We start from the raw sequence: 27852 nt of genomic DNA, 5'->3' as shown, positions 1-27852 counted from the left end.
CAGAGCCTGACGCTGGCTTCTTACGGACATGCAGTCACCATGTGGAGGAATCCGGCAGAATACTTCTCCAATACCACAGTGAAATATTTTGAGAGGCATAAAGGAGAGGTTAGTAACGGCGAAACTGCACACAAAGCGATCTACAAATGAGCAATTCTAATTCTAATCTTGTGGTCGCACTTAAGAAATGTGTCATCGCTATTTTTGCAAATGAGGAAAGGCAACGTTTACATTCAGCCTTTGGCCTCGTGCACACGACCGTTGTGTGCATCCGTGTCCGTTGTTCCGTGATTTTCTGCGGACCCATTGACTTTCAATGGGTCCGTTGAAAACTCGGAAAATGCACCGTTTGTCATCCGCGTCCGTGATCCGTGTTTCCTGTCCGTCAAAAAAATAAGACCTGTCCTATTTTTTTGACGGACAACGGTTCGCGGACCTATTCAAGTCAATGGGTCCGTAAAAAAAACACGGAGGCACACAAGATTGTCATCCGCGTCCGTTTTTTTCCCTATCATTTTCAAGGCAAACTTGACTTAGATATTTTTTTTCACTTTTCTGGTCTGGTGATCCTCCAAAAATCAAGGAAGACACACGGAAGAAAAAACGGACACGGATCACGGAACAACTGAACCCCGTTTTGCAGACCGTGAAAAAATACTGTCGTTTACATTCAGCCTTTGTCGTAGATTTTCAGCTGATTTGCCGCAGATTTCCACTAGGGATGAGCGAATCGAAGTGGTAACTTGGAACCGAACCCAAGTTCTGGAAATGTTATTTTACAGTACAAATAAATTTATGAAGTTATTGCGCAAATTCTCTCTCGAGACTTCACGAAGCAATAACTTTGGCTCATCGGAGCCAATACATTCTAACACTGTACAGAGCTCCTGCTCCGTACAGTATTAGAACAAAGTTTTATGCGAATCGACTTCGGATGTTTCATACGAAGTCGATTCGCTCATCCCTAACCTTTTCATTTGCACAACACAATGGGTGTGAATGCGGATTTGAAATGCTGTGGATATTTTCCGCTATATGTGAATAAAGTTTTTTAAATTTGCAAATTTTGGTGCCAAAATTTGCGACTTGAGGCCTCATTCACACTTCCATGTCTGTTTCCCATCTGTGAAAGAATCGTTAAATTGTGTTTCCTCCGTGAAGATGTCCATGAAACATACATGTGTCCGTTTCTTGCCCTTCGTGTGTCATCCATACTTAGGCCCCTTTCACACGGGCGAGTTTTCTGTGCGGGTGCGATGCGTGCGGTGAACGTATGGCACCCGCACTGAATCCTGACCCATTCATTTCTATGGGGCTGTGCACATGAGCAGGGATTTTCACGCATCACTTGTGCGTTGAGTGAAAATCGCAGCATGCTCTATATTGTCCGATTTTCACGCGACGCAGGCCCCATAGAAGTGAATGGGAAGCGTGAAAATCGCATAGCATCCGCAAGCAAGTACGGATGCGGTGCGATTTTCACGCACGGTTGCTAGGAGACCATCGGGATGGAGACCCGATCATTATTATTTTCCCTTATAACATGGTTATAAGGGAAAATAATAGCATTCTGAATACAGAATGCTTAGTATAATAGTGCTGGAGGGGTTAAAAAATAAAAAAAAAATTTGGAACTCACCTTAGTCCACTTGATCGCGAAGTCGGCATCTCCTTGTGTCTCCTCTGCGCTGAACAGGACCTGAGGTGAGCTGCTGCATTAAATACCGGTTAAGGACCTTTGATGACGTCACTCCGGTCATCACATGGTCTTTTACCATGGTGAATAAGGTGAGTTAAATTTTTTGAAATTTTTTTTTAACCCCTCTAGCGCTGTTTTACTATGCATTCTGTATTCAGAATGCTATTATTTTCCCTTATAACCATGTTATAAGGGAAAATAATACAATCTTCAGAACATCAATCCCAAGCCCGAACTTCTGTGAAGAAGTTCGGGTTTGGGTACCAAACATGCGCGATTTTTCTCACGCGAGTGCAAAACGCATGACAATGTTTTGCACTCGCGCGGAAAAATCGCGCATTTTCCCGCAACGCACCCGCCTCTTATCCGGGCAAAAAAACTGACGCCCGTGTGAAAGAGGCCTTAGGGTTGCCACCCGGCCGGTAACTCACCGGCCAAGCACATATTTTAGTGCCTCTGCCAGTGCCGGTAATTTTATTGCTGATATTTTCCTATATAGACTGTTACCAATAAGCGCTTCCATTGTGGTGAACTCATTAGTATAGCCTTGAACTCCCGCCCCCTCCCCCCACTTGTGTCGAGAAGAAAAAAAAGGAACTCACCTCATTAATTTGATGGCGCCACGGTGAACGCTCGCTGCTGACCGGAAGCTCATTACCTGTGAGACGTCGTCACGCTGGAGCGCAGGTCCTGTCCTGAGCTTCCAGTGAGCAGCGAGTGTTCACCGTGGCGCCATCAAATGGATGAGGTGAGTTCTATTTTTTTTAATTTCTTTTGCACAAGCAAAGAAACGGGAATTAATTTTGGGGGGCACTAATGGGGGCATTCATTCTGGGGGCAAATGGGGGCATTATTCATTCTGGGGGGCACTAATGAGGACATTGCTATTATTGGGGGTCACTAATGGTGACATTATTATTGGGGGCACTATTGGGGATATTAATATTACTGGAGGGCACTAATGGTGGAACTATTAATTCTGGGGGGCACTAATTGGGGAATTAATATTGCTGCGGGCACTAATTGGGGATTACTATTAATGGGTGCACTATCCTATTCCACGGACACTGCTCAGGTGAAATTGAATTTTCAGACCATCTCCTATTAGTGGTCAGTGAAAAGCAGATCAAGTCTTGTTGTGTCCGTGATTTTCACGGACCCATAGACTATAATTGGAGTCTTTGTTCGCATCACCGACCAAAGTAGTGCATGTCTGTGTAATTTTTTCACGGACCCATGGTCAGTAAAAAAATACTGACATGTGAACAGGCATATTAAAATCAATGGGTACGTGTGCTGTCGGTGGAAAATGTGGATAGCACACATCAGTGAAAAACAGAAATGTGAACAAGGCTATTACAATGGTCAGGAGGGGCTGGGACATGGAAGGGACCCCCACAGCCTGACACATTTACCAGTATGTGCATCAGAGTTCTATGTCGTGGGGACCTCTCAAAGATGTGACAAAATTATGAAGAAGCCTGCACCTCTTAACCCCTTAATTAGGTCTCGTCCGTGATGCGGACCAAATGTGCCCATTGAAGTCTGTGGGTCTGTGAAAATCACGGACACAACACAGATGGCATCCGTGGTGTGTCCGTTTTTCACTGAAGACAGCTAGGAAATGCTCTTGAAATAAATTTTCAGTTGAGCAACGTCCGTGGATTACGGGTGACACACGGAGGGTAAAAAACGGACAGACAGACTATCCACGGATCGTTCACGGACATCTTCACGGATTAAATAAGAACACTTTTTTTCACATTCACAATACTGACCCAGAAATTTGAACAAGGACCATTGCTGTACTGCGGACCGCATTTGCGGATCCGCAATAGACTGGCGCTGTTCCATGGGCATTCCGTATCACGGATGCGGATCCATTCACTTCAATGGGTCCGCAAATCCGGAGATGCGGAACGGAAGCACGGAACCCTACGGAAGCCCTACGGAGTTCTTCCGTGGGGTTTCGTCCTGTACTTACGTTTCGCAAAAAGATAGATTATGTCCTGTCTTTTTGCGGAACGGGCGGATTGCGGACCCATTAAAGTGAATGGGTCTGCGATCCGCCGCGCCTGCCCCATGGTCGCGGTTCGTGCATTTCGACCCGAAATTAGCGGGCCACGGCATGGCCACGTTCGTGTGCAGGAGTTCGTTCGTGTTTTTGGTTTTTTTTCCTTCCCGAGCCACATGTTTACATTTCTAGCCATATGAGGGCTTTGTTTTTTTTTTTACTTTTTTAATAGAAACATTTTATTTACCATATATTGCACTGGCAAATGGGAAGAAAATTCTTTATGGGGTGAATTTGGAAAAACAAACATCATTCCACTGTAGTTTTTGGGTTTTACAATGTTTTACAATGTTCACTGTTCGGAAAAATGACATGAAGACCTAACTAGCGGACTTCGGCATTGCCGGAGGTTTGTAAGGCTCCGTCCAGCCCCATTCACTATAATAAGGACTGGCGGAGATCTGGCCAGCAGAAATAATGAGAATCGTGGCAGAAGAAAACTGCTGTGTGCGGCTTTATAGTAAATGGGACGGAGACTTACAAACCTCCGGCAATGCCAGAGTGCGCAGATGCCTGGAGCAGCCTGCCGGATCTCTAACGCTAGTCTGCAACTAGCCTTATTCGGTGGACCAGTATAATTGCAGCTATACCAAATTTATTTAGTTTTATTATGCTTTACTACTTAAATTTTTTTTTAATGTTTTCTTAAATCACCATACACTGACACCCATATCTGTTTTACATATCCGTTTACAGAGCTGTGTGACGTGTGAGGGATTGTTTTTGCGGGTTGAGATGTAGTTTGAGGGATATACAACTTCTTGATCACTTTTTGTTCCATTTTTTTGAGGTGACAAGGTGACCAAAACATTTAGAATTTTTTTTATCTTTTCTGTAATGGCATTCAAAGTACAGGAAAAGTGTTTTTATCCAGGGGTGTAGCTAAAGGCTCATGGATCCTGATGCAAGGGTTCAGCTTTGGCCCCCCTTTCCTCAGTGCTTTGTGGCCAGGGACACGGAAGTACATAGCCTTCGTGCTGCCTGAGGCAAAAATTTAAACAACACCTCCACTTATGCCAAATTCTTGACCTAACCCCTTCCCTCCAGCCAGAGGTGTAACTTGACCAGCATGCACTTTCTATAATACTGGTGTCTTCTTATGTGGCACAAGGGTCTTTGGACCCCCTCAGGCTCCTGAGCCCAGTAACAACTGCTACCTCTGCACCCCCTATAGCTACGCCCCTGTTTTTATCTATTAATTCATTTTCAGACACAGCAATACCTATTACGTTTATTTTGTTATTGTTTATTCATTATTATATTATAAACTGAGAAACATGGTGATTTGAATTTTGAATATATTTGTGGGTTTTATTTATTTTTTAAACTACTTTTTTTGTTACTGCAATTTTTAGTCCACAACAGAACAGTATTGCAGTTTATGGGATTTTTACAGGCTGCCTGTTACACTGTGCCTCAGTCATGGCTTAGCAGGAAGCTTTGACAGGCTTGGGAGCCTTCACAAGGTCCAAGGCTGTCACAGCAACTGATTGAAGACCTAAGGCTGGGTTCAGACATGAGCGTCCTGACCTGAGCGCTGTGTATGCGCGAATCTCCGGCGTCTCACATACGCGGCTCCAGTAGTATGCGAACGCCTATTGTCGCGCGTTCCCGGAAGTCTATGTACGGGAACGCGCGACAAGACGCCCCAAAGTCGCTCATGTACTTTTTTGAGCGTCGGGCGTTTTACAGCGCGATCGTACGCGCTGCAAAACGCCCAGGTGTGAACCATTCCCATAGGGAATCATTGGTTTCTCCTTGTTGAGCGTTTTACAGCGCGTAGGAACGCGCTGTAAAACGCTCAGGTGTGAACCCAGCCTTAGTTTTTGCCGCGGAGTACAGAGGGAGCCCAACTCCGCTATCTAACATCTCAGAGGAAACGGTCGCTACTGACAGCTGTATTATACAGCCACCACCCGCCGCGTATGGACCAGGCTCAGCTCATGATATACCCTTATGCACACCCTAAATGCAAATGTATTGCATTTTGTTTTAAGGAGTCAATAAATTTGGTGCATCATTTTTTTAATTAGAACTAGCATAGGAAATGCCCTTCCCCCCAAGGTTTGTCCCACAAAAAAGCTGTTGCTTTTGAACCGACACCATCCAGACTGGATCTTGACCCATTGATTTCAATGGGTCTGTGCACATTAGCGTTGTTTTTTCGTGCATCATCTCTGCATCATTTCATGCAGCCCTGGCTCCATAGGAGTGAATGAGGTTTGCGTGAAAAACGGAAGACATCCGCATACTTACCACCATTTAAGTTGGTAAAATCATGGCATATACCTTACCTTAAATCTCTGCCTTATGATGTTCCTCAGTTATTCTTGCTGGAAATTTATAAATAAATTGGCAACTGGATGCTACCATTCCACTTGTCAACTCTCCTGGAATGTCCTAGAGGCCACTGGATTAAGGGGAGACCTCCCAGACTCCTGGAAGAGCAGGAAAACCTCTCAGGTTCCTCATAAAGGGAGAAACCTCCTAATTTTCAGGAGAAAGCAGCCCTCCGTGAATTTCAATGGTATGTGGTGCTGGGATGTTACATTATTAGACTCATCCCGGAAGCCAAATGTACAATGAGGGGGTGTGGTGCGTTTGACAAGGGGCATGGTACTACAATGATTGGGACAAGGTGCAGCACAATAGTAATCGGGACATAGCACAATTGTGATATTGGCTAACAAAAGGGATATGTCACTGCCCAGAAAAATGTCTGCCAGAACGCTTCTGCCACGTACCATCCCTAAAAGTTTAAATCAGGTATGTCTCCACTAGGTTTGGTGGGATTGGCCACACTCTGTCCAAAACTGAGGTTTTAATTTGGCTTAGAGTTTGACTTTAGTTTGTTCACTCACAAACGTTCTATAAAGCTAAATGTTGACTAAGGTCCTATCTCCAAAGTAGAAGGGAGGTCGCCAGGCCTTCAACTCCATAAGAACCTAGGTGGCCTTCACTGTTCACCTACCCTGCTCAGGCCAGTAATGTAACAACTCCCAGTTTGTGAAACAACTCCCAGCATACCCATACCATTGTCCAGACTATAAATGAAGGTCTACTTTCAGGTGGTCTTTCATAAATTTTCCTATGGATCCCTGAATTTTTTTATATGCTCCTGCCAGTTTATATACTCTGACCCCTCAGGGATTCCCACCTTTTGTAAATATGGGGGTCCCTGATGACTGCCAATCCTGTCCAGCCAAAATGAGACAGAAAGGTGTATCTCTATTGAAGTCAAAGGGAGTTGTTGGGTTGGTTGACTCCACTTCCTGTAGAAGAAGGCCACACACATATACGGCCACTTCTCCCTTACTCTGGGTCGGCTATTCAAGTCCATCATGTTTCTGCTAATTTTTGGTAATGAGTGTTAGCACAGATGGATTTGTGCATTAACTGGAAGTATCTTCATCTGCTTATTAGCCTGAGCATGAGCTACAAAATTATTTAAAAAGTTTCCTTTGAGTGCGGACAAGTCATGTGATCAACTCCATACATGGAAAATCATGTACACCCATGTCAGACTAGATTATTGGAGTTCACCCTGAGGGTCGTTTTGCCATCATTAGCCATAATGATGTTCCTGAAGTCATCGTCCATTTTAAAAATTGCATGCTTGATTACTGTGGTGTAAAACCTAAAACCCGCTAAAAGGTATAAGCAATCAGTATCCATGTACAAAGAAAACAAGGAAAATTTTTCCCTGGAATTTTAATGTTTGGATTTGGCAAAACTGAGCTCGGTATTTCCCGTTTGCAGCTATGAGGGGGAAGGGAAATGATGGCCCCTATGGGGCATAACTCAATGCACACGACAGGCCTCATGCAAGCGACAGTATTTTTTTGCGGTCCGCAAAAAGGGGTTCCGTGATCCGTGTCCGTTTTTGTTTCCGTGTGTCTTCCTTTATTTTTGGAGGATCTCCAGACATGAAGGAAAGTAAAAAAAAATCTAAGTCAAGTTTGCCATGCAAATGATAGGGAAAAAACTGACGCGGAGGCACACAAGATTGTCATCCGTGTCAGCGCGTCAGTTTTTTCCCTATCATTTTTTCATGGACCCATTGACTTGAATGGGTCCGCAAACCGTTTTCCGTGAAAAAAATAGGACAGGTTATATTTTTTTTTTGACGGACTGAAACCACGGATCATGGACGTGGATGACAAAAGGTGCATTAGCCGAGCCATTTGAAAGTCAATGGGTCCGCAGAAAATCACAAAAAACGGAACAACGGACACGGAATGAAACAACGGTCGTGTGCATGAGGCCTTATGCAAGTGAAATCATTTTCTAATTTCCTTCTGAACACATTTCTGCAACAGCTATCTTGCAGTTGCCAGAGCTGCCATGATTGATACAGATTAAATAAGGAAAGGTGCTTCTATAGGGCCCTGTAACTTCAACTCAAGATGTTGTTCAAAAGGGACAGAAAAAAAGTTTTTAAAAAAAGCTGACATTGTTTTTTGGGTTCTTTTTTATGGCGTTCACCATGAAGGATAAATTAAGTGATCATTGGCGTAACTAGAAATGACTGGGCCCCAAAGCAAATTTTACTCCTCCCCCTCCTGGATGGGCCTCTTCTGAATTGGGGCCCCAAAGTAGCCCCTATAGCTACGCCCTGTAAGTGATAAGTCATTACAGCAATCACAGCTGTGCCGACGGATGACAGAGGGAGCTCCCTCCCTCTGAAACTGCTTAGATGCTGCAGTTGCTATTGACCGTGGCATCTAAGGGATTAAACAGCTAGAATCGGTGCTTCTGCCAATCCAGGCTATTAGAGCAGGTCATGCAAGAGCAGAGCTCCTGCTCTCTGCTGCACATGAGACCCATGTAGCGCTTAGACTAGGTCGCCACAAAAAAGCAGCGGCTTACCATAAGGCCACTTAGTGACCGCCATAAAAGGGTGTATTGGTGGTCACCAAGGGATTAAAGGGTTGTCTGCTTATTATAAAGGTCCCCCGACAATAATGTAATCACAGGGTATCGTGTTGCCAGGTCCTCAAAAAATTGGGGAGATTTATGAAAACTGGTGCAGATTTATAAACTGCGACTTGTTAGGGTACTTGCACACAGTTTGGGTTATGTGCGGATTTTCCTTCTAGAGTTTTGTGCAGCGTAATATAGTACCAGATAAGTGAATGAGATGCCAAAGGTATGTCCACATGGGACATAAAATAAGAAAATCCCACTGTGGTTTTTGTCCACTGATCCATGTAAATGCAATGGTTGAAAGCTGTAGCTATGGGTCTTGACATGGATTCAGTATGGAAACACAGCAGATCTGCAGCAAAAAACGCATAAATGACATGCATTCGGGGATACTGTATCTCCTTATGGAGAGAGCCTGTTTGGTGTGAGGAGTCTTATAAGCCAGGCAATGCGCCTCTGGAATTCTGGGAAGAGGGTATACAAAGCAGATCTAGGCAAGCTCTGCCTCTAATGCCATTAGATGTAAGGCCGCTATCCTATAAGTCAATGTTCAACCTTTTAAACAGGCCTTGAGACATGACTTGTATAATAAATAAGCCAGCACCTCCATCTACAGACAGGCCAATGTTTTGAGGGTGCAAACATTGACTCATAGGATAGCTACCTTACATCTGGTGGCATTAGAGGCAGAGCTTGCTAAGATCTGATTTGCATGCTTAGATTGTGAGCCCCATTGGAGACAGCCCAATGCTAATGTCTGTAAAGCGCTACGGAATATACACTACGTGCAGAATTATTAGGCAAATGAGTATTTTGACCACATCATCCTCTTTATGCATGTTGTCTTACTCCAAGCTGTATAGGCTCGAAAGCCTACTACCAATTAAGCATATTAGGTGATGTGCATCTCTGTAATGAGAAGGGGTGTGGTCTAATGACATCAACACCCTATATCAGGTGTGCATAATTATTAGGCAACTTCCTTTCCTTTGGCAAAATGGGTCAAAAGAAGGACTTGACAGGCTCAGAAAAGTCAGAAATAGTGAGATATCTTGCAGAGGGATGCAGCACTCTTAAAATTGCAAAGCTTCTGAAGCGTGATCATCGAACAATCAAGTGTTTCATTCAAAATAGTCAACAGGGTCGCAAGAAGCGTGTGGAAAAACCAAGGCGCAAAATAACTGCCCATGAACTGAGAAAAGTCAAGCGTGCAGCTGCCAAGATGCCACTTGCCACCAGTTTGGCCATATTTCAGAGCTGCAACATCACTGGAGTGCCCAAAAGCACAAGGTGTGCAATACTCAGAGACATGGCCAAGGTAAGAAAGGCTGAAAGACGACCACCACTGAACAAGACACACAAGCTGAAACGTCAAGACTGGGCCAAGAAATATCTCAAGACTGATTTTTCTAAGGTTTTATGGGCTGATGAAATGAGAGTGAGTCTTGATGGGCCAGATGGCTGGATTGGTAAAGGGCAGAGAGCTCCAGTCCGACTCAGACGCCAGCAAGGTGGAGGTGGAGTACTGGTTTGGGCTGGTATCATCAAAGATGAGCTTTTGGGGCCTTTTTGGGTTGAGGATGGAGTCAAGCTCAACTCCCAGTCCTACTGCCAGTTTCTGGAAGACACCTTCTTCAAGCAGTGGTACAGGAAGTCTGCAATGTAAAAACATGCAAAACATGATTTTCATGCAGGACAATGCTCCATCACACGCGTCCAAGTACTCCACAACGTGGCTGGCAAGAAAGGGTATAAAAGAAGAAAATCTAATGACATGGCCTCCTTGTTCACCTGATCTGAACCCCATTGAGAACCTGTGGTCCATCATCAAATGTGAGATTTACAAGGAGGGAAAACAGTCCACCTCTCTGAACAGTGTCTGGGAGGCTGTGGTTGCTGCTGCACGCAATGTTGATGGTGAACAGATCAAAACACTGACAGAATCCATGGATGGCAGGCTTTTGAGTGTCCTTGCAAAGAAAGGTGGCTATATTGGTCACTGATTTGTTTTTGTTTTGTTTTTGAATGTCAGAAATGTATATTTGTGAATGTTGAGATGTTATATTGGTTTCACTGGTAAAAATAAATAATTGAAATGGGTATATATTTGTTTTTTGTTAAGTTGCCTAATAATTATGCACAGTAATAGTCACCTGCACACACAGATATCCCCCTAAAATAGCTAAAACTAAAAACAAACTAAAAACTACTTCCAAAAATATTCAGCTTTGATATTAATGAGTTTTTTGGGTTCATTGAGAACATGGTTGTTGTTCAATAATAAAATTAATCCTCAAAAATACAACTTGCCTAATAATTCTGCACTCCCTGTAGTAGCGCTATATAAGTGCATAAAATAAATAAATACCATCCTCCCAAAATTCCAGAGGGTCGTGTATGGCCTTTAAGTCTCCTCACACTGATTAAGAGCTCTCCATAAAGAAATATAGAACCCCCCAAATCCTGACCTAGGCCTCTCACCCAGTTAAGCCAGTACGCTCTGATCTGCACTGATGTGGGGCAATCACCCAAAAAAACACAGCTGTCTGCAGATGAGGGGCTGGCTTATTTATTATCCAAGTCATGTCTCAAGGCCTGTTTAGAAGGTTGAACAATGACTTATAGGATAGCTGCCTTATTACACTGCAGATTTTTACACAACGTTCAGATGACATTTCTTAAGATCGCCTCCACTTTGCCGGTACTGTACAACGCTGTGGACTGGCTCGCTCAAAATTTGAGATGGCAAATCTGCAGCGTATCTGCCATGTGTGAACCTACCCTAAAATACGCACCAAAGTCATCAGACATTGTGCGACATTTCATGCAAATTATGGCCACAAAAATGTTAAATGACCCCCTAATGTGCTTTTTGCAGGTGAACTGCTGTGCTATTTCTCCAGACTATCAGCTTGTCCTCACATGTTCTGATGACAGTCGAATCCATGTGTGGGAAGCAAAGAGTGGGTTATTGAGGCATAAAGTGACAGGGCATACAGGTAAGTGCCCCTGAGCTAGAAAACTCCTCTATAAAAGGGACTTTTATGTTTTCATCTGTAGGGTGTAAATGATAGTTTACGTGAAATGCTTACATTTGCTCATACAGACGAGATAAGGCTGACGCCTTGTTCAATCATCTCTACTTAAAGAGGACCTTTCACTCGTATACAAACTAAAAACTAACTCTATCTGTGGGCAGAGCGGCGCCCAGGGGTCCCCCTGCACTTACTAGTATGCCTGGGCGCCGCTCCGTTCGCCCGGTATAGGCTCCGGTGTCTCAACTCCGTCTGTTGTATTGGACTGATTTTTTGTAGGAGGAGTGTCCCTTGCTGCAGTGCTGGCCAATCGCAGCACACAGCTCATAGACTGGCTATGAGCTGTGCGCTGCGATTGGCCAGTGCTGCAGCAAGGGACACGCCTCCTACAAAAAATCAGTCCAATACAACAGACGGAGCCGAGACACCGGAGCCTATACCGGGCGAACGGAGCGGCGCCCAGGCATACTAGTAAGTGCAGGGGGACCCCTGGGCGCCGCTCTGCCCACAGATAGAGTTAGTTTTTAGTTTGTATACGAGTGAAAGGTCCTCTTTAAAGGGACGGGGGTCTCCTATCTCCACCCACTAATCCCCCTTACCCTCTTCTGTAGGACCAGTGAAGTCGTGCTGCTTTTCCCCCGATGGCTCCCTGTTTGCCAGCTCATCCCATGACTGCACTGCGCGGATATGGAGGGTGGATACCGCCGACTGTCTTCACATGCTAACTGGTACGATATAAGAAACCTCAGTGGGATGCAGGGTGGGGACAAGGTATGTCGGCGCTCTAGGCGGAGCAGGCAAATTGCACACCTCAAAACAATCCCCCCCCAATCAATAAAAAGTGCATTAGTTCCTAATAAAAAGATTACTATATAAGTAAGCAGTCGGGGCAGAGCCAGTGACGTCTGCACGCATTTCTGTTCTTCACTTTCCTTTTCTTCCCCATTTGGTCCAGACCCTCACACGCAGACGTCTTTGGTCAGGGGTGAGCAGCCCCCTCTGCTATATAAGAAGACACCAGTATTACTATATGGCACATGGGGGACTCTTACAGATCAGCCCCCATATTTATACAGACCCATCCAGCTGCTACCCCCAATACTGTGCCCACTGTGCTCCCCCATGCCCACAAACACTATACTGCCCCCTCCCCTTAATAATAGTGCTCCCAGACTGCCCTCTAACACTAGTGCCCCCAATAGTGATAATAATTTAGTAGCAATGCCCTGTATATTGCGCCCAGTAATAATAATACCCCCACAATATCCCTGGTAGTAATAATGCCACCAGTGTCCCCAATATTTATAATGCCCATCCTATAGTGCCCCCTGTATTATATAGCTCCCCCATAGTTCCATTGTACAATACTTCTCTGCCCCCTCTCTGTATTGCCAGCATATATATGCCCCCGGTAGAGCTAGTATATAATGCTCCTCTGCCCCCCCATAGTGTCAGTATATACAGTATATTCCCCCATAGTGCCAATATATATATAATGTTCCCCCCGTAGTACCAGTATATAATGCTCCTCCACCCCCTTGTTGTTCCTATATATATATATACAGTAGGAAACGAAGACGTAGGACTGCACTCCAAAATAGTGATAAAATCAGCAGTAGTTTATTCACCCATAATATGGCAAGTCTTGTGACGTTTCGGCTCACAAGAGCCTTCCTCAAGCCTCTTGTGAGCCGAAACGTCGCAAGACTTGCCATATTATGGGTGAATAAACCACTGCTGATTTTATCACTATTTTGGAGTGCAGTCCTACGTCTTCGTTTCCTATACCATTGGGGATTGCCGCTACCCTGCACAGGACCGTGCACCCACGTTCTGGTTGGTGCTCCCACTGGACTTTTCCTTCTCTATATATACACAGTATATATAATGCTTCCTCCTGTACAGCCAATATATAATGCTCCCCCCCAGTTCCAGTATATAATGCCCCCCCATACAGCCAGTATATAATTATATAATGCCCCCCCCCGTGCCAGTATATAATGCTATCCCCCGTACAGCCAGTATATAATTATACAATTCTCCCCCCAGTGCCAGTATATAATGCTCCGCCCACCCTAGTGCCAGTGTATAATCCTCCCCCACCATAGTGTCAGTATATATGATGCTCCCACCACCCCAGTGCCAGTATATATGATGCTCCCACCGCCCCAGTGCCAGTATATATATTGCTCGCCCCCACCTTAATGCCAGTATATATGATGCTCCCCCCACCCCAGTGCCAGTATATATGATGCTCCCCACTTCTGGGTAGCAAGGTGGTGCCCTAGGTGGGCGCCTTCCCTCGCCTACCCCTCGTCCCGACCCTGGGGTGATGTAAGGCATGGGTAGGGAGTCCCACAGTTCAGAATTTCTCTTAATTTTTATATGCCTTTAAAGGGAGTCTTGTCACCTCTAGCGCCCATTTTTAACCCTTTGCTATTGTGTTTTTGTATAAGTATGCTAATGAGGAATAAAAGAGTCCAAGGGGCTGTAGATATCCCTAAAGGAGCCCAGTGGCACCCATCAGAACAGAGCCCTGCCCCTCCTCTTCTTCTCTCCACCTGGCAGCCTAGCCTCCCAAGTCATCATGATGCCACTTCAAATCTGGTGTCCAAAAAAATGGATCCCGCACCATTGGTTTTTGGTGGCGGATCCGCACACAAAAACGTGCTTGCAGCGGTTTTCTGTCTAGCATAGGAATGCAACAAACCAGAACGGAATGCATTCTGGTGCACTCCATTCCAGTATAGTGACACAAATGGGGACAAAACTGAAGCATTGTGCTGCGCTTTTGAGACCCTGTGCCGGATCTCAAAACCGGACAGCACAACACAGATGGGAAAGTACCCTTATTCATATTACCTTTTTTTTTTCACACCTCGACGTGGACGCTGTTACATCTTTTGTCCACCAGGTGTCGCCGCTGTTCCAAATTTCCATCTTTTTTGTGTGGTACGTTTTTATTGTGTTTTTATGGTAATTGATTGGATCTGGGAATTAAATACCGGTATTCTGATTGACGGGGGTTCTGAAAAGCACTGCAGCAACTTCACGGAATACCAAGCACAGTGCCATATACTGTATAGCGGCTGTGCTTTGTATTGTAACTGAGCGGCACAAAGGTCATGTAACCCGAGACACGGTCCCTTTCATCGCAGGAGTCAGACCCCCATCGATCTGAGAATAGGTCAATACAATTTAAAGGGGTTCAGCCATGATTGAAAATCAGAGACCATATAGTACATGACAACCTCTTTCTAAGGCTAGGTTCACAACACAGTTTCATTTTCCGTCCCCCGATACACGCAGGACTCTTTTTCATAAAAAAACGGATCTCAGGCGAAAATGGCTATGCAAAATGTGCCTAGGGCCTCATGCACACGACCGTTGTTCTGGTCCGCATCCGAGCCACAGTTTTTGCAGCTTGGGTGCGGACCCATTCAATGGAGCCGCAAGAGATGTGGACAGAACTCTGTGTGCTCTCCGCATCCGTTGCTCCGTTACGTAAGCCCCGCAAAAAAAAATATAACATGTCCTATTCTTGTCAGTTTTGCGGACAAAAATAGGCATTTCTACAATGGGCCGCCTCTTCCGTTCTGCAAATTGCGGAAGGCACGCGGGCGGCTTCCGTGTTTTGCGGACCGGAAAAAACAAAACAGTGGTGTGCATGAGGCCTAACAAGGTTAGAACCGGCCCTGTACCTCACATAGGACCAGAGATTCACTGCTCAATTGTTCTACTAGATTTATTTCTGCTGTAGCTTTTTCCTTGTAAGGGTCATTAACACGTCCGCAAAATGGGTCCGCATCCGTTCCGCAATTTTGCAGACCCATTCATTTTCGATGGGGCCCGAATGCGTTTTCTCCCATTTATGATTCCTACCATTTTCTCTTCAACTCGTTTCCTTTTAGATCATTCAAAAAGTGTAGAAACTGTTAGTTTCAGCCCAGACGGCAGATGTCTACTGTCCGCGGGATGGGATCGTCTTATCATCTTGTGGGAAGTGCAGGTATGATGCCTACATTTTTAATCGCCTCTCAGAAAATATTCCTATTCTTTTTACGTGATTTCAAAAAGCAGCACAGGATTTTGGTGAAGATACCAAATAAAACCAGTACAGTAGGCTGCCATCGAGGCAAGAACAAATTCATATGGGCGCTGCTCAAGAAAATTGTTACCATCGCTCCTAAACAAAATCATTGCATAAGCATTATATGAGATCACTGACCACTAGATAAATGTCATTATAATACAATATGGTTTTATTGTAGGGTGTATTTATGATGGTGCTACTACAGGCAGCTTTTTCTAATTGTATAGTGCCGGTCGTTACAGACGCGGCAATACCAAATACGTAGAAAAGCATTGAAAAAGGCGTAACTTTTTTTAAAATAAGTTTATTTAACTTTTATTTTTACAATGTATTAGTCCAACAAAGGGACTTCTGATCGCTTATATAAGACACTAGACTGCATATGCAGTACAGTGTATTATACTGTCGGTAGCATACTGACAGGCACTATCAGGCTGTGCCACAGGCACCACAGGTAGAACTGAGGCCCTTCATTAGGGCCAGCAAAGACATCAGCACCCCGCGATTGCCCTCGCGATGCCTGACAGAGGGAGCCCCCTTCCGATTAAACCCTTAGATGCCCCGATTGCTACTGATGGTGGCATCTAAGGGTTTAAACAACCCAGATTAGAGCTTACAAAGTAAATAGGGATGAGCTGCAATACCGGGAAGAGCTGCTATCCAATGGATGACGCTGTGCTCACCGAAGCACCGCACCCTCTTCAAACCGCTGAGCCCAGATGTCTCACCTGAAACAGTGGACTATACCACGACTTGTGTGTTACTAAAGATTATTCTCCATTTACCATGTATATTATCTATTTAACAGACTGGTCAGAGATTGAAGACTTTCACTGGACATCGAGATGCCATTCAGTGCAGTGCTTTCTCAATAGATGGTTCATGCTGTGTAAGTATGGTACTGTACAGAATATGATTTAAGGGGGGATTAAAAAAGAGAAAACATATCTGACACCATGCCGCTGAATAAATGGCATTATCATTGCAAAACCTTAGCAAAATACGTACATGGTGAAATGATGCAAGGGAGCACATATATGTCAGCTGTTACATCTGGTATAGGGCTAATGTACTTGGCATAGACCTTGTATGGTGTCAGGCGGTACTAATTTAAAGGGGTTCTGCCATCTGGACATTTATAGCATATCAACAGGATATGTCATTAAAGTCTGATAGGTTGCGGGTTCCACCTCTGGCACCCAATCCTATCTCGGGGATAGGGTGCCAATGTAAATGAAGAGTAAGCTGCACGATGCGATGGAAAAATGAATCCAGCCAGCAAAGCACACAATATGGATAATAACAATACATTAATTAGTAAGTGGCTTGTATTAACTTTCTCTATAACAAAACAACAACAAATACAGGTGCACTCTGTGGTCTCACTAAACCCTCAAACTGATTTTAAAATTGAGAGATTAGTCAACATGTCCTACTGTGTAGAACATGTCTAAGCCCGGGCACCACGTCAAGGTTTCTCAAGTAGCCCAGGACCTAACGCTCTCCTACCTGCGCCGTATGGGCGATACCAGGAGCCAGTGGGCAAATTACAGGAGCATGAGGCCGACTCACAAACAGCTCACCAGTTACCTCCTGCATGTAACCATGCTTGCAATGGGAGGAGGGAGGAGTCTGTGAGTCCCACTCAAGACTGACTGATATGGCCCAGGCCTCACAGGTGCACCTAAATGTGGCCTGTAGATGGAAAACAGGCACATTTGAATTGGAGTTTATACACCTCCAGGAATCTATATATACAAACCAAAAAAGACAAGGTGGCATTAGCAGGAGGTGCTCAAACCCACATGCAGTCGTGCATATATATAGGGGAGCAAATCCTGCACTTGTGGCCCGTTGCTAATGGCGATCCCCAGCAATATGCATACGGTGGAGGATGCCCGCGGCGAACCACAATAGACATCTCACACAAGGTAACAAGTGCGGATGTAATAATCAATATAACAATATAACAAAACAACAACAAATACAGGTGCACTCTGTGGTCTCACTAAACCCTCAAACTGATTTTAAAATTGAGAGATTAGTCAACATGTCCTACTGTGTAGAACATGTCTAAGCCCGGGCACCACGTCAAGGTTTCTCAAGTAGCCCAGGACCTAACGCTCTCCTACCTGCGCCGTATGGGCGATACCAGGAGCCAGTGGGCAAATTACAGGAGCATGAGGCCGACTCACAAACAGCTCACCAGTTACCTCCTGCATGTAACCATGCTTGCAATGGGAGGAGGGAGGAGTCTGTGAGTCCCACTCAAGACTGACTGATATGGCCCAGGCCTCACAGGTGCACCTAAATGTGGCCTGTAGATGGAAAACAGGCACATTTGACTAATCTCTCAGCAATATGCATCCTCCACCGTATGCATATTGCTGGGGATCGCCATTAGCAACGGGCCACAAGTGCAGGATTTGCTCCCCTATATATATGCACGACTGCATGTGGGTTTGAGCACCTCCTGCTAATGCCACCTTGTCTTTTTTGGTTTGTATATATAGATTCCTGGAGGTGTATAAACTCCAATTCAAATGTGCCTGTTTTCCATCTACAGGCCACATTTAGGTGCACCTGTGAGGCCTGGGCCATATCAGTCAGTCTTGAGTGGGACTCACAGACTCCTCCCTCCTCCCATTGCAAGCATGGTTACATGCTGGAGGTAACTGGTGAGCTGTTTGTGAGTCGGCCTCATGCTCCTGTAATTTGCCCACTGGCTCCTGGTATCGCCCATACGGCGCAGGTAGGAGAGCGTTAGGTCCTGGGCTACTTGAGAAACCTTGACGTGGTGCCCGGGCTTAGACATGTTCTACACAGTAGGACATGTTGACTAATCTCTCAATTTTAAAATCAGTTTGAGGGTTTAGTGAGACCACAGAGTGCACCTGTATTTGTTGTTGTTTTGTTATATTGTTATATTGATTATTACATCCGCACTTGTTACCTTGTGTGAGATGTCTATTGTGGTACTTGTGGTTCGCCGCGGGCATCCTCCACCGTATGCATATTGCTGGGGATCGCCATTAGCAACGGGCCACAAGTGCAGGATTTGCTCCCCTATATATATGCACGACTGCATGTGGGTTTGAGCACCTCCTGCTAATGCCACCTTGTCTTTTTTGGTTTGTATATTAACTTTCTCTACATAATAAATGGCACTTGCTGAAGTGAGACAACCCCTTTAACACTAGCAGATTTTCTGCCAGCTGATCGCTAAAGAGCATTCATAGTAATACTTATTAGCAGTTATCTGGCAGTGTAATTCTACTGCCAATTACCGATGAACCAGCAAACGCTTGTTCATGGTGCAATCGTGATCTTCCAGCATTCTGAAAGATCACGATTTGCTGGTAGCAGATCGTGCTGTCTAATCACGATCTGCTGCCGGCATATAACTAGACAGCATAGGGACGAGCAATGGCTAGTGATCGCTCCTCCCCATGCTGTGGAGGAGATTGCTGCATGCAGGGGCGGATTGGAAACTTAAAGTAGCCCTGGAAAAAAAACTAAAAGTGGCCCTGTGTTGTCGGCGGGTTCAAACTGACAGAAGATGGACCAAAACAAGTAGGCTGGGCCTGCAATACTGTAGTGCAGTGCAGAATACTGCCCCAGCAGAACCAAATAGCACAGGACAGCACAAAATACTGCCACCCTCACCACAGTATTCAACTGCATCACCATCATGTGGGCAGTAATGCAGTTCAGTTCAGGAGGGCAACTGAGGCTGTTAAGCATCAGATCATTAAGAGGGCTTGAGTGGCCCCCTGGGCAACGGCCCACCAGGAAATTTCCCTGTGGGGTCTATGGCCAATCCGCCCCTGGCTTAATTAATAGCCTCAGCTTGCTTCTACCAGCTGAGGCTGCAAGGCTCAGGCTGGGGGCGATGATCAATTGTCTCCAGCCGAGACAAGATCCTGGTTTTGGATCCCTATAGCTGGGAGCTTCTACACACACAGCCTTCCCCTAGCAGGGGTGGCTGGCACACTAACTTAACTTCCTTCTCTCTCCATGAGGCAGGACATGGGCGAGCCCACTCTGCTCAAAGAGGGGGGAACTGAACTGGAATGAATTATTCCAGTTCAGAAACACTAAACTGTAGCTAAGTCCTTGCTGAACACATTGCTGCCACCTGCTGGTGAACATAGAAATTACAGCAATATACATTTACAAGGCTTAGGGCTCTTTCACACTTGCGTTGTCCGGATCCGGCGTGTACTCCATTTGCAGGAATTACACGCTGGATCCGGAAAAACGCAAGTGAACTGAAAGCATTTGAAGACGGATCCGTCTTCAAAATGCTTTCAGTGTTACTATGGCAGCCAGGACGCTATTAAAGTCCTGGTTGCCATAGTAGTAGTGGGGAGCGGGGGAGCAGTATACTTACCGTCCGTGCGGCTCCCGGGGCGCTCCAGAATGACGTCAGAGCGCACCATGCGCATGGATGACGTGCCATGCGATCACGTCATCCATGCGCTTGGGGCGCCCTGACGTCACTCTGGAGCGCCCCGGGAGCTGCACGGACGGTAAGTATACTGCTCCCCCGCTCCCCACTACACTTTACCATGGCTGCCAGGACTTTAGCGTCCCGGCAGCCATGGTAACCATTCAGAAAAAGCTAAACATCGGATCCGGCAATGCGCCGAAACGACGTTTAGCTTAAGGCCGGATCCGGATCAATGCCTTTCAATGGGCATTAATTCCGGATCCGGCCTTGCGGCAAGTGTCCAGGATTTTTGGCCGGAGCAAAAAGCGCAGCATGCTGCGGTATTTTCTCCGGCCAAAAAACGTTCCGGTCCTGAACTGAAGACATCCTGATGCATCCTGAACGGATTTCTCTCCATTCAGAATGCATGGGGATAATCCTGATCAGGATTCTTCCGGCATAGAGCCCCGACGACGGAACTCTATGCCGTAAAAGAACAAGGCAAGTGTGAAAGAGCCCTTAGAATGCACATTTGTGATGAAATTAAATGAAATTACACAAGATGACAATGTTAATGCCCTTAACAGGTTGTAGCGGGGTAAAAGAGTTTTGTAACATAACTCTGGGATGTTACACATATGCATGTGGATTACCAATATAAAAATGCACTTCTATAACAGCCAAATATAAATTGGCACAGCGAGATAATCAGTCGGGAGAATACTTACAGTGAAATCCTCTATTTTGATAATAGTTTACTTGAATGTGTTTTATGATTGGATATTCCAGCTAATTGAGGTCATAACGAGATTGATTAATATTGATCCTCTTTTAGGTGTAATATATAACCAGAATGGGTTTTTTATAATCAAGGGCTATTGCAATGCATTGGATAGTGTTTATTAATTGATTTTTTAATGTGTTTTTATGAATTAAATATTGCTTCAGATGTTGAGCGCCTATCTTTTGGAATTAATTCCTTTTCGACAATCGCCTGCAGAATCGGTCTGTGTAATAAAGTGTTTAGCTTTTCCAACATTACATTATTGTATAGAAATAAAGTGGATAGAGCTACACTGCAACAACACCAGACAGTCTATGGACAAGGGTGGTGCAACTTCTCTTTATTGTTAATTGCAGGCCACTGGGTCCTGGGATTATACTGTCAGAGTGTGGAGCCTGAGTGACGATGCATCAGAGAAAGTTCTGAAAGGACATATGGGAAATGTCCGCTGTGTGAGCTTTTCTGTTTCTGGGATGCTGGTAAGAGAATATGGCTTCCTACATGTCGATTGTTTCCAAACTCTAAACCTCAGTTATCCATGTTTTGGTTTTACTTTTGGTTTTAGCCTCAGTTGTCCATGTTTTAGTTTTGGTTTTAGCCTCAGTTGTCCATGTTTTCATTTTTAGTTTAAGGTGTACCTGCACTTTTCAAAACCTATGCCATAGCGACATATCAATGTTTTTGATCAGTAGGACTCCGAGTGCTGATACCCCCACCAATCGTTAAAACGAGGAGTTAGAACAGCTCAGACACAGCGCTGTCTCTCCTCATTTTATGCTCCTCAAGGGGATTTTATATACATTCCCAGAAACGAGTTGAGCTTGTTTCTAATAAAGTACCCTATGTTTGGAAGTACCCCAGTTCATCGTCCTTGTGGACGTGGTGGTTTTAGCATACTACAGGAGATCTCGGTGAGGGAGAAGAGGGTGTCAAGTGTCTTAAGTAAGTTTATCTTGTACACCCCCCTCCCTAGTGAAGTAAGTGACATATTCGAGTCAACTGGCCTATTATAATTTTTAGCGTATGTTTTAGGGTTATAATTGTAATCATTGTGTATACCTCCTATGTGTATACCTTAACAAAAGTTTCATTTCACCCAAAAATAAAATTGCTAGATTGACAATAGTTGAACAGTGAATTCACAAGGTTAGTAATGGGTAGGCTCGTCCTAGTAGCAGAGATCTATTATTTACCCTTAACCACCTGATTGATTTACAGTGTTTCTGGTAGGAATCCCCAATTCGCTATCCCATAAAAGTCACCACTAGAAACAGGCAACACGTAGACAAATGATTCATATCGCAGTATCAAACTGAGATAGGCCATCGACATCGGTGGAAGTCTACCTCATGGCACGTCCACTTCATTGTCAACCTGGCACAGCCCTGTACTTCTGATAGTGGTTGTGCCTGGTATTGCGGCTGATTCCCATCCACTTGAATGGAACTGAGCTGCTCTGAACTGCAATACCAGGTACTAACATGGCAATAGTATGAAGCTGTATCTGGTAAACCAGAGGATGCAATGTTCCAGCAATCACTGAGCTAATTGTGGAGGTGTCAGCAGCTGGATCCCCACTGAATTGATGCTGATGATCTTTTATAGTCCATCAATATAACAGTCCCTGAAAACCCCTTTAAATAGCCACTGGCAAAGCATTTTCAAAACTTTGCGAGCAATGGTCCTTTAAGACAACCCATAGTTGTTTCTAAGGAGCCTCTGCTTCAATAAATCATTATTAATAATTTGTTAATATTTGGTTAGGCTTCCGGATCATGGGACAAGACAATAAGAGTGTGGAACCCACGCAGTGGTGCCTTGATCTTTCTACTGAAAGGACACATGGATTGGTTAAGATCCTTGTCTTTCTCCCGTGACGGTATCCTTCTAGCTTCCACAGGACACGACAACATGGTAAGAGTTATTATGTGTGGATGACATGCACACATTGTTAATCCCTACAATTTAAAATTATTGTTAATAAGTAAATGTACATTCATTTCCATGAACTCTATACAGTCAGCACATCCTTGACAACCAATATGACCACTATTCTTGCTCCCTCTATAGCCACCCTAGGACTTCTGTCTGGCTTCATGGACTCCTACAAAAAAATGCCTAGTTATACACCTATCAGCCATAACATTAGGTTCAGTTTAGGCATGATTTCCACAAGGCATGTAAAGGTGTCCTGTGGTACCTAGCACCAAGATGACCGTGAAGATAGTCCCTTCTCTCCATGGAGAACACAAGTGAAGTGGGACCTCATGGATCAGACTTGTTCTTAGAACATATCCCACAGATGCTCAATCAGAATGAGATGTGGAGAATTTGGAGGCCAAATCAACACCTTGGATTCTTTATGCTCCCCCTGAAAAAGGCCACAGACTTTAGGGAATACTGTTCCAATATGTGCTTGGTCTGCAACAAGATTTGCCTCCTTTCCATAGTGCCTCCTGGTTCTATCTGTTACCCAAGTATGTGAAGCACATGCACCTGGCCACCTATATGGATGTAAAAGAAAATGTGATTGATCAAACCAAGTCACCTTACTCCATTGCTCCATGTTCCAGTTCTGATGCTCAAATGCCCTTCCTAGACACGTTCTGTGGTCAGCAGAGGTCGGCCTGGGCACTGTGACCAACCTTAGGCTATACAGCAAGTTGCGATAGACTATGTGTTCTGGCACCTATTATAACCAACAGTATGTTCTCGGCAGTTTGTGCTTCAGTAGCTCTTCTTTGGAACAGGACCAAACTGAGCCTTGGACATCCATGACCTTGTTGTTGGTTCACAAGCTGTTCTACCGTACCTCAGACCACTTTTCATAGGTACTAACCAATGCAAACTGGGAAGACCCCACAAGACTGGAGATGCTCTGACCCAGCCATCACAAATAGCCCTTGTTAGAGTTTCTCAGATTTTATGCTCGTCCATTTTTCCTGCTTCCAGCTCAAAAACTTCAATAATATATCACTCCTTGACAGGCGCCATTTTCACTAGATAATCAACGTTATGCACATCACCTGTCAGTGGTTGAAACTTACGGCTAATCACTGTGTATATAGTTACAGGAGTAGAGGAAATTATCCGTATGTAACCCCAATTTGATATTCAAAAGTATTTAGGTAAAAAAAAAATCCCCTTGGGAAATGAAATGGTAGCCATATTGGTTGTCACTGAATTTCTTTCAAATAAATAGGTCGATAATAAAACAGATTCCTTGTATCTGGAAATTAAGTTACTTTCAATTTTAGCATGTTTTAACATGTTTATCAGGCCAGTGCTGCAGACCGCAAATTGTGGTCGACAATGCACGGCACTGATCGTAGGGCCTCCGTATGCGGACGCCGGACCCATTAGGCTGCTTTCACACAGTCAGTGTTTGATTAGTGGATTCCATGAGTGGTTGTGAGCCAAAACCAAATGCGGGTCCAAAACACAGAACAGGTTCAAATCTTTCCATTACACCATATCTCTGTGTACGCTTCACCCTACCCCCCCCCCCCCCCCCCGGGTGTTGGCCTACAATTACTGAAAATCAGTGATCAAACACTGAATGTGTGAAAGTGGCCTTGTTCTGGCCATGCCTGTGCTGCGGTCTGCATTGCACGGGCACCGAGTGCATGCCCACTGTCTGCAGACGTGGACCCATTCACTTGAATGGGTCCACCATCTGCATCCGATAACAAAAAAGTAGTGCTTCCGATCCATGCCTCCGCTCCGCACCATATGTCCCGTATTGGGGACCCATCCAGGTAATGGCCGTGTGCATGAGGCCTTACAGAGTTCAAATGAATGGGAGAAAGGAAGCTTCTATTATTTTCTTAAGACCTCATGCACACGGCCATTGGGCATGTGCACCACGCATCACAGCGCATCACTTGAATGGGTCCGCAATTCCGGAGATGCGGAACGGAACACTGGAAGCACTACGGAGTGCTTCCGTGGTGTTTCTTTCCGTTGTTCTGCACCGCAAATAAATATGACGTCAAGTTGAATGGGTCCGGCGTGGTGCATGGATGTTGCCCGTGCATTGAGGACCGCAATTGTGGTCCCCAATGCACGGAATGGCCGCCCAACGGCCGTGTGCATGAGTCCTAATCCTGTACTTTACTCTTTGCAGGTAAGACTCTGGGACTGTGAAAATGGAAAATGTATAAAGGTTGTCAAGGTAAGATGTAAATTAGTGTAAGGCTACTTTCACACTAGCGTTCGGGCGGATCCGTTCTGAACGGATCCGCTCATAATAATGCAGACGGAGGCTCCGTTCAGAACGGATCCGTCTGCATTATATTAGCAAAAAAAAGCTAAGTGTGAAAATAGCCTGGGACGGATCCGTCCAGACTTTCAATGTAAAGTCAATGGGGGACGGATCCGCCTGAAGATTGAGCCACATTGTGGCATCTTCAAACGGATCCGTCCCCATTGACTTACATTGAAAGTCTGGACGGATCCGCACGGATCCGCACGCCTCCGAACGGCCAGGCGGACACCCGAACGCTGCAAGCAGCGTTCAGCTGTCCGCCTGTCCGTGCGGAGGCGAGCGGAGCGGAGGCTGAACGCCGCCAGACTGATGCAGTCTGAGCGGATCCGCCTCCATTCAGACTGCATCAGGGCTGGACGGCTGCGTTCGGGTCCGCTCGTGAGCTCCTTCAAACGGAGCTCACGAACGGAAACCCGAACGCTAGTGTGAAAGTAGCCTTAATGGGGTTTTCCAAGATTTTTTATAACATGGCAGAGAGCAAGAGCCTGTGTAAAATAAAAAATAAATGTTACCGTACTTACCGTACTTTTTATATTTCCTGATAATCCACCGCCACTTCCCCGGTTTCCATCTCTCTGGTCCCTCCTGCAGCAATGATGTCATATTAATCACGTGACCATTGCAGTCAAAAGTAGTCTCAGCAGTCATGTGAAGTTCATGCACACGTGAATGTAGATGCCATTGACCGGCTACAGTAGTTACATTAGCAATGAACGGGACATGGTCGCTGCAAGACCAGGGGGAACCAAATCAGTGCTGGATCAGCAGGACATTTATAGAAGCCCTCTGAGAAACTTTTTTTTGTCTTCTTGTCTTCCTCGTTTGTAAGTGGACTGGTATACATAATCATTTACTTAACAAGCATGTAGCACCTATCTATAGAACGAAGCTCCCAAACAGAACAAGAGCGCACTGCGCATGCACGGCCGCTCTCCATTCATTTCTATGGGAGTGCTGGCTTTTTTTTTTTGTGCTCCCACATAAATGAACAGAGGGTGGCTGTGCATGCACGGTGCACCCTCCAAAATTTTGGGTGCTCCATTCTAGAGATAGTTGTGGGTCCCAGAGGTGGTGATATGTTCCAGGTGAGACAACCCCTTTAATTGGCTGATAAGTGGAACAATAGGCTGCACAGCAAATAGGCTGAGAACAAAAGGAGATATGATAAACCTTATTGTGGGTGCCCCACATTATAACCCATTTTAAATTTGGCCAGTACTGCACTGTACCTAAACAAAAAAATACTCACCTAATCCTCACCTCTCCATTCGAGGGCCTGATCCATGATAGCCTGCAAACTTCTACATGGGGTCACGTGCAACGCTGCAGTCAATCAGTGTCCTCAGCAGTGATGGGTTCCCACGTATCGTGAGACCCATTTGGGGACATGTCACTGCTGAGGCCACTGACTGGCACAGGGGTGTACATGACGGAGAAGTTTATAGCCCAAAGACCAGAAAGAGTGAGATTTTAGACCTTTGTGCCGCAAAGCAGTGGTGGGGAGAAGGCGAGTGGTTTTTTTTTTTTTAGGTTCAGCACAGTACTGGCTAGAGTTATAAAGCTGAACACTCATGGCTGATATCTACATCTACACCCGACACCAACACACTCACATTCATGCTGGGCAGGCATGTTAAAATTCAGCATGCCCAACCCTCCTTTTACCTGACTCCCCTATCAAGGTAAATGTAAGGTGAGCTACAATATAGTGACTTTTTATTTTTTAGTAACAGTCACATAGTAACATACGGTAGTTTGTAAGGCTGAGACATCCGTCCATCCAGTTCAGCCTGTTATCCTTCAACTTGATTCAGAGGAAGGCAAAAAAAAAAAAGGAGGTAGAAGCCAGTTTTCCTCATTTAAGGGGGAAAAATTCCTTTCCAACTCCAATCAATCAGAATGAATCCCTGGATCAACAACCCTTCTCCAGAAATCTAATAACTATAACCTTTAATATCATTACACACTCCAGAAATACATCCAGGCCCCTCTTGTGTGTACTATAATATTATCAGGATTTGGAGTACTATATCTCCCTAACTCCTGACCTAGGCCTCTCAACCAGTTAAGCCAGTACTCTCTGCTCTGCACTGATGAGGAGCAATCACCCCAGATGAGGTGCTGACTTAGTTATTATCCAAGTCATGTCTTATTGCCTATTTAAAAGGTAGAACATTGACCTATAGGATAGCTGCCTTACATCTGGTGGCATCGGAGGCAGAGCTTGTTAAGAGCACATTTGTATCCCTTCTTCCTATAATATTATCAGTAACCCGTCTTTCTCTATTTCAGGGCATGCTGGAGATGACACATGTCTGTATATTTTCACCGGAAGGCACCCTAATGCTGGTCGGGGCTATGGGGCTTCACCAATCACAGCAGTGATATGTCGTCAATACCACATCACATCTACTATGTGCGGACACAGGACACGGACTCATGCTCCACCAGTTTTTGGGAAAATACAGACTTTTCGGACACTAACAAAAACTTCCAGTAGTGCTGACTTAGTATCACAGCCAAAATATTTGCCAAAAATATT

At 45.1% G+C, this 27852-nt stretch overlaps 1 protein-coding gene across 1 annotated transcript; it reads left to right on the top strand.

The window, feature by feature from the left end:
- On the top strand, positions 1 to 27852 carry LOC122919552 (WD repeat-containing protein 38-like). Its single transcript, XM_044268629.1, has 9 exons — positions 1 to 108; positions 11578 to 11698; positions 12346 to 12462; positions 15646 to 15743; positions 16636 to 16716; positions 21400 to 21522; positions 22808 to 22957; positions 25170 to 25217; positions 27603 to 27852. Exons 1-9 carry the CDS (start codon positions 40 to 42, stop codon positions 27693 to 27695), a joined length of 900 nt encoding a protein of 299 aa, XP_044124564.1. The 5' UTR covers positions 1 to 39; the 3' UTR covers positions 27696 to 27852.

Source organism: Bufo gargarizans, chromosome 9 (genome assembly GCF_014858855.1).
Source record: "Bufo gargarizans isolate SCDJY-AF-19 chromosome 9, ASM1485885v1, whole genome shotgun sequence".
Taxonomy (NCBI): Eukaryota; Metazoa; Chordata; class Amphibia; order Anura; family Bufonidae; genus Bufo; species Bufo gargarizans.
The sequence above is the reverse complement of the archived record's forward strand: the minus strand, read 5'-3'. Positions and strand labels throughout refer to the sequence as shown.

What these genes read in the sequence shown, in the direction of transcription:
- LOC122919552 (XM_044268629.1), top strand. Translation starts at nt 40, where the DNA reads ATGTGGAGGAATCCGGCAGAATACTTCTCCAATACCACAGTGAAATAT. An exon ending in TAAAGTGACAGGGCATACAG is followed by an intron (nt 11,699 to 12,345) that starts GTAAGTGCCCCT and finishes CCTCTTCTGTAG; the next exon opens with GACCAGTGAAGTCGTGCTGC. An exon ending in TCATCTTGTGGGAAGTGCAG is followed by an intron (nt 15,744 to 16,635) that starts GTATGATGCCTA and finishes TCTATTTAACAG; the next exon opens with ACTGGTCAGAGATTGAAGAC.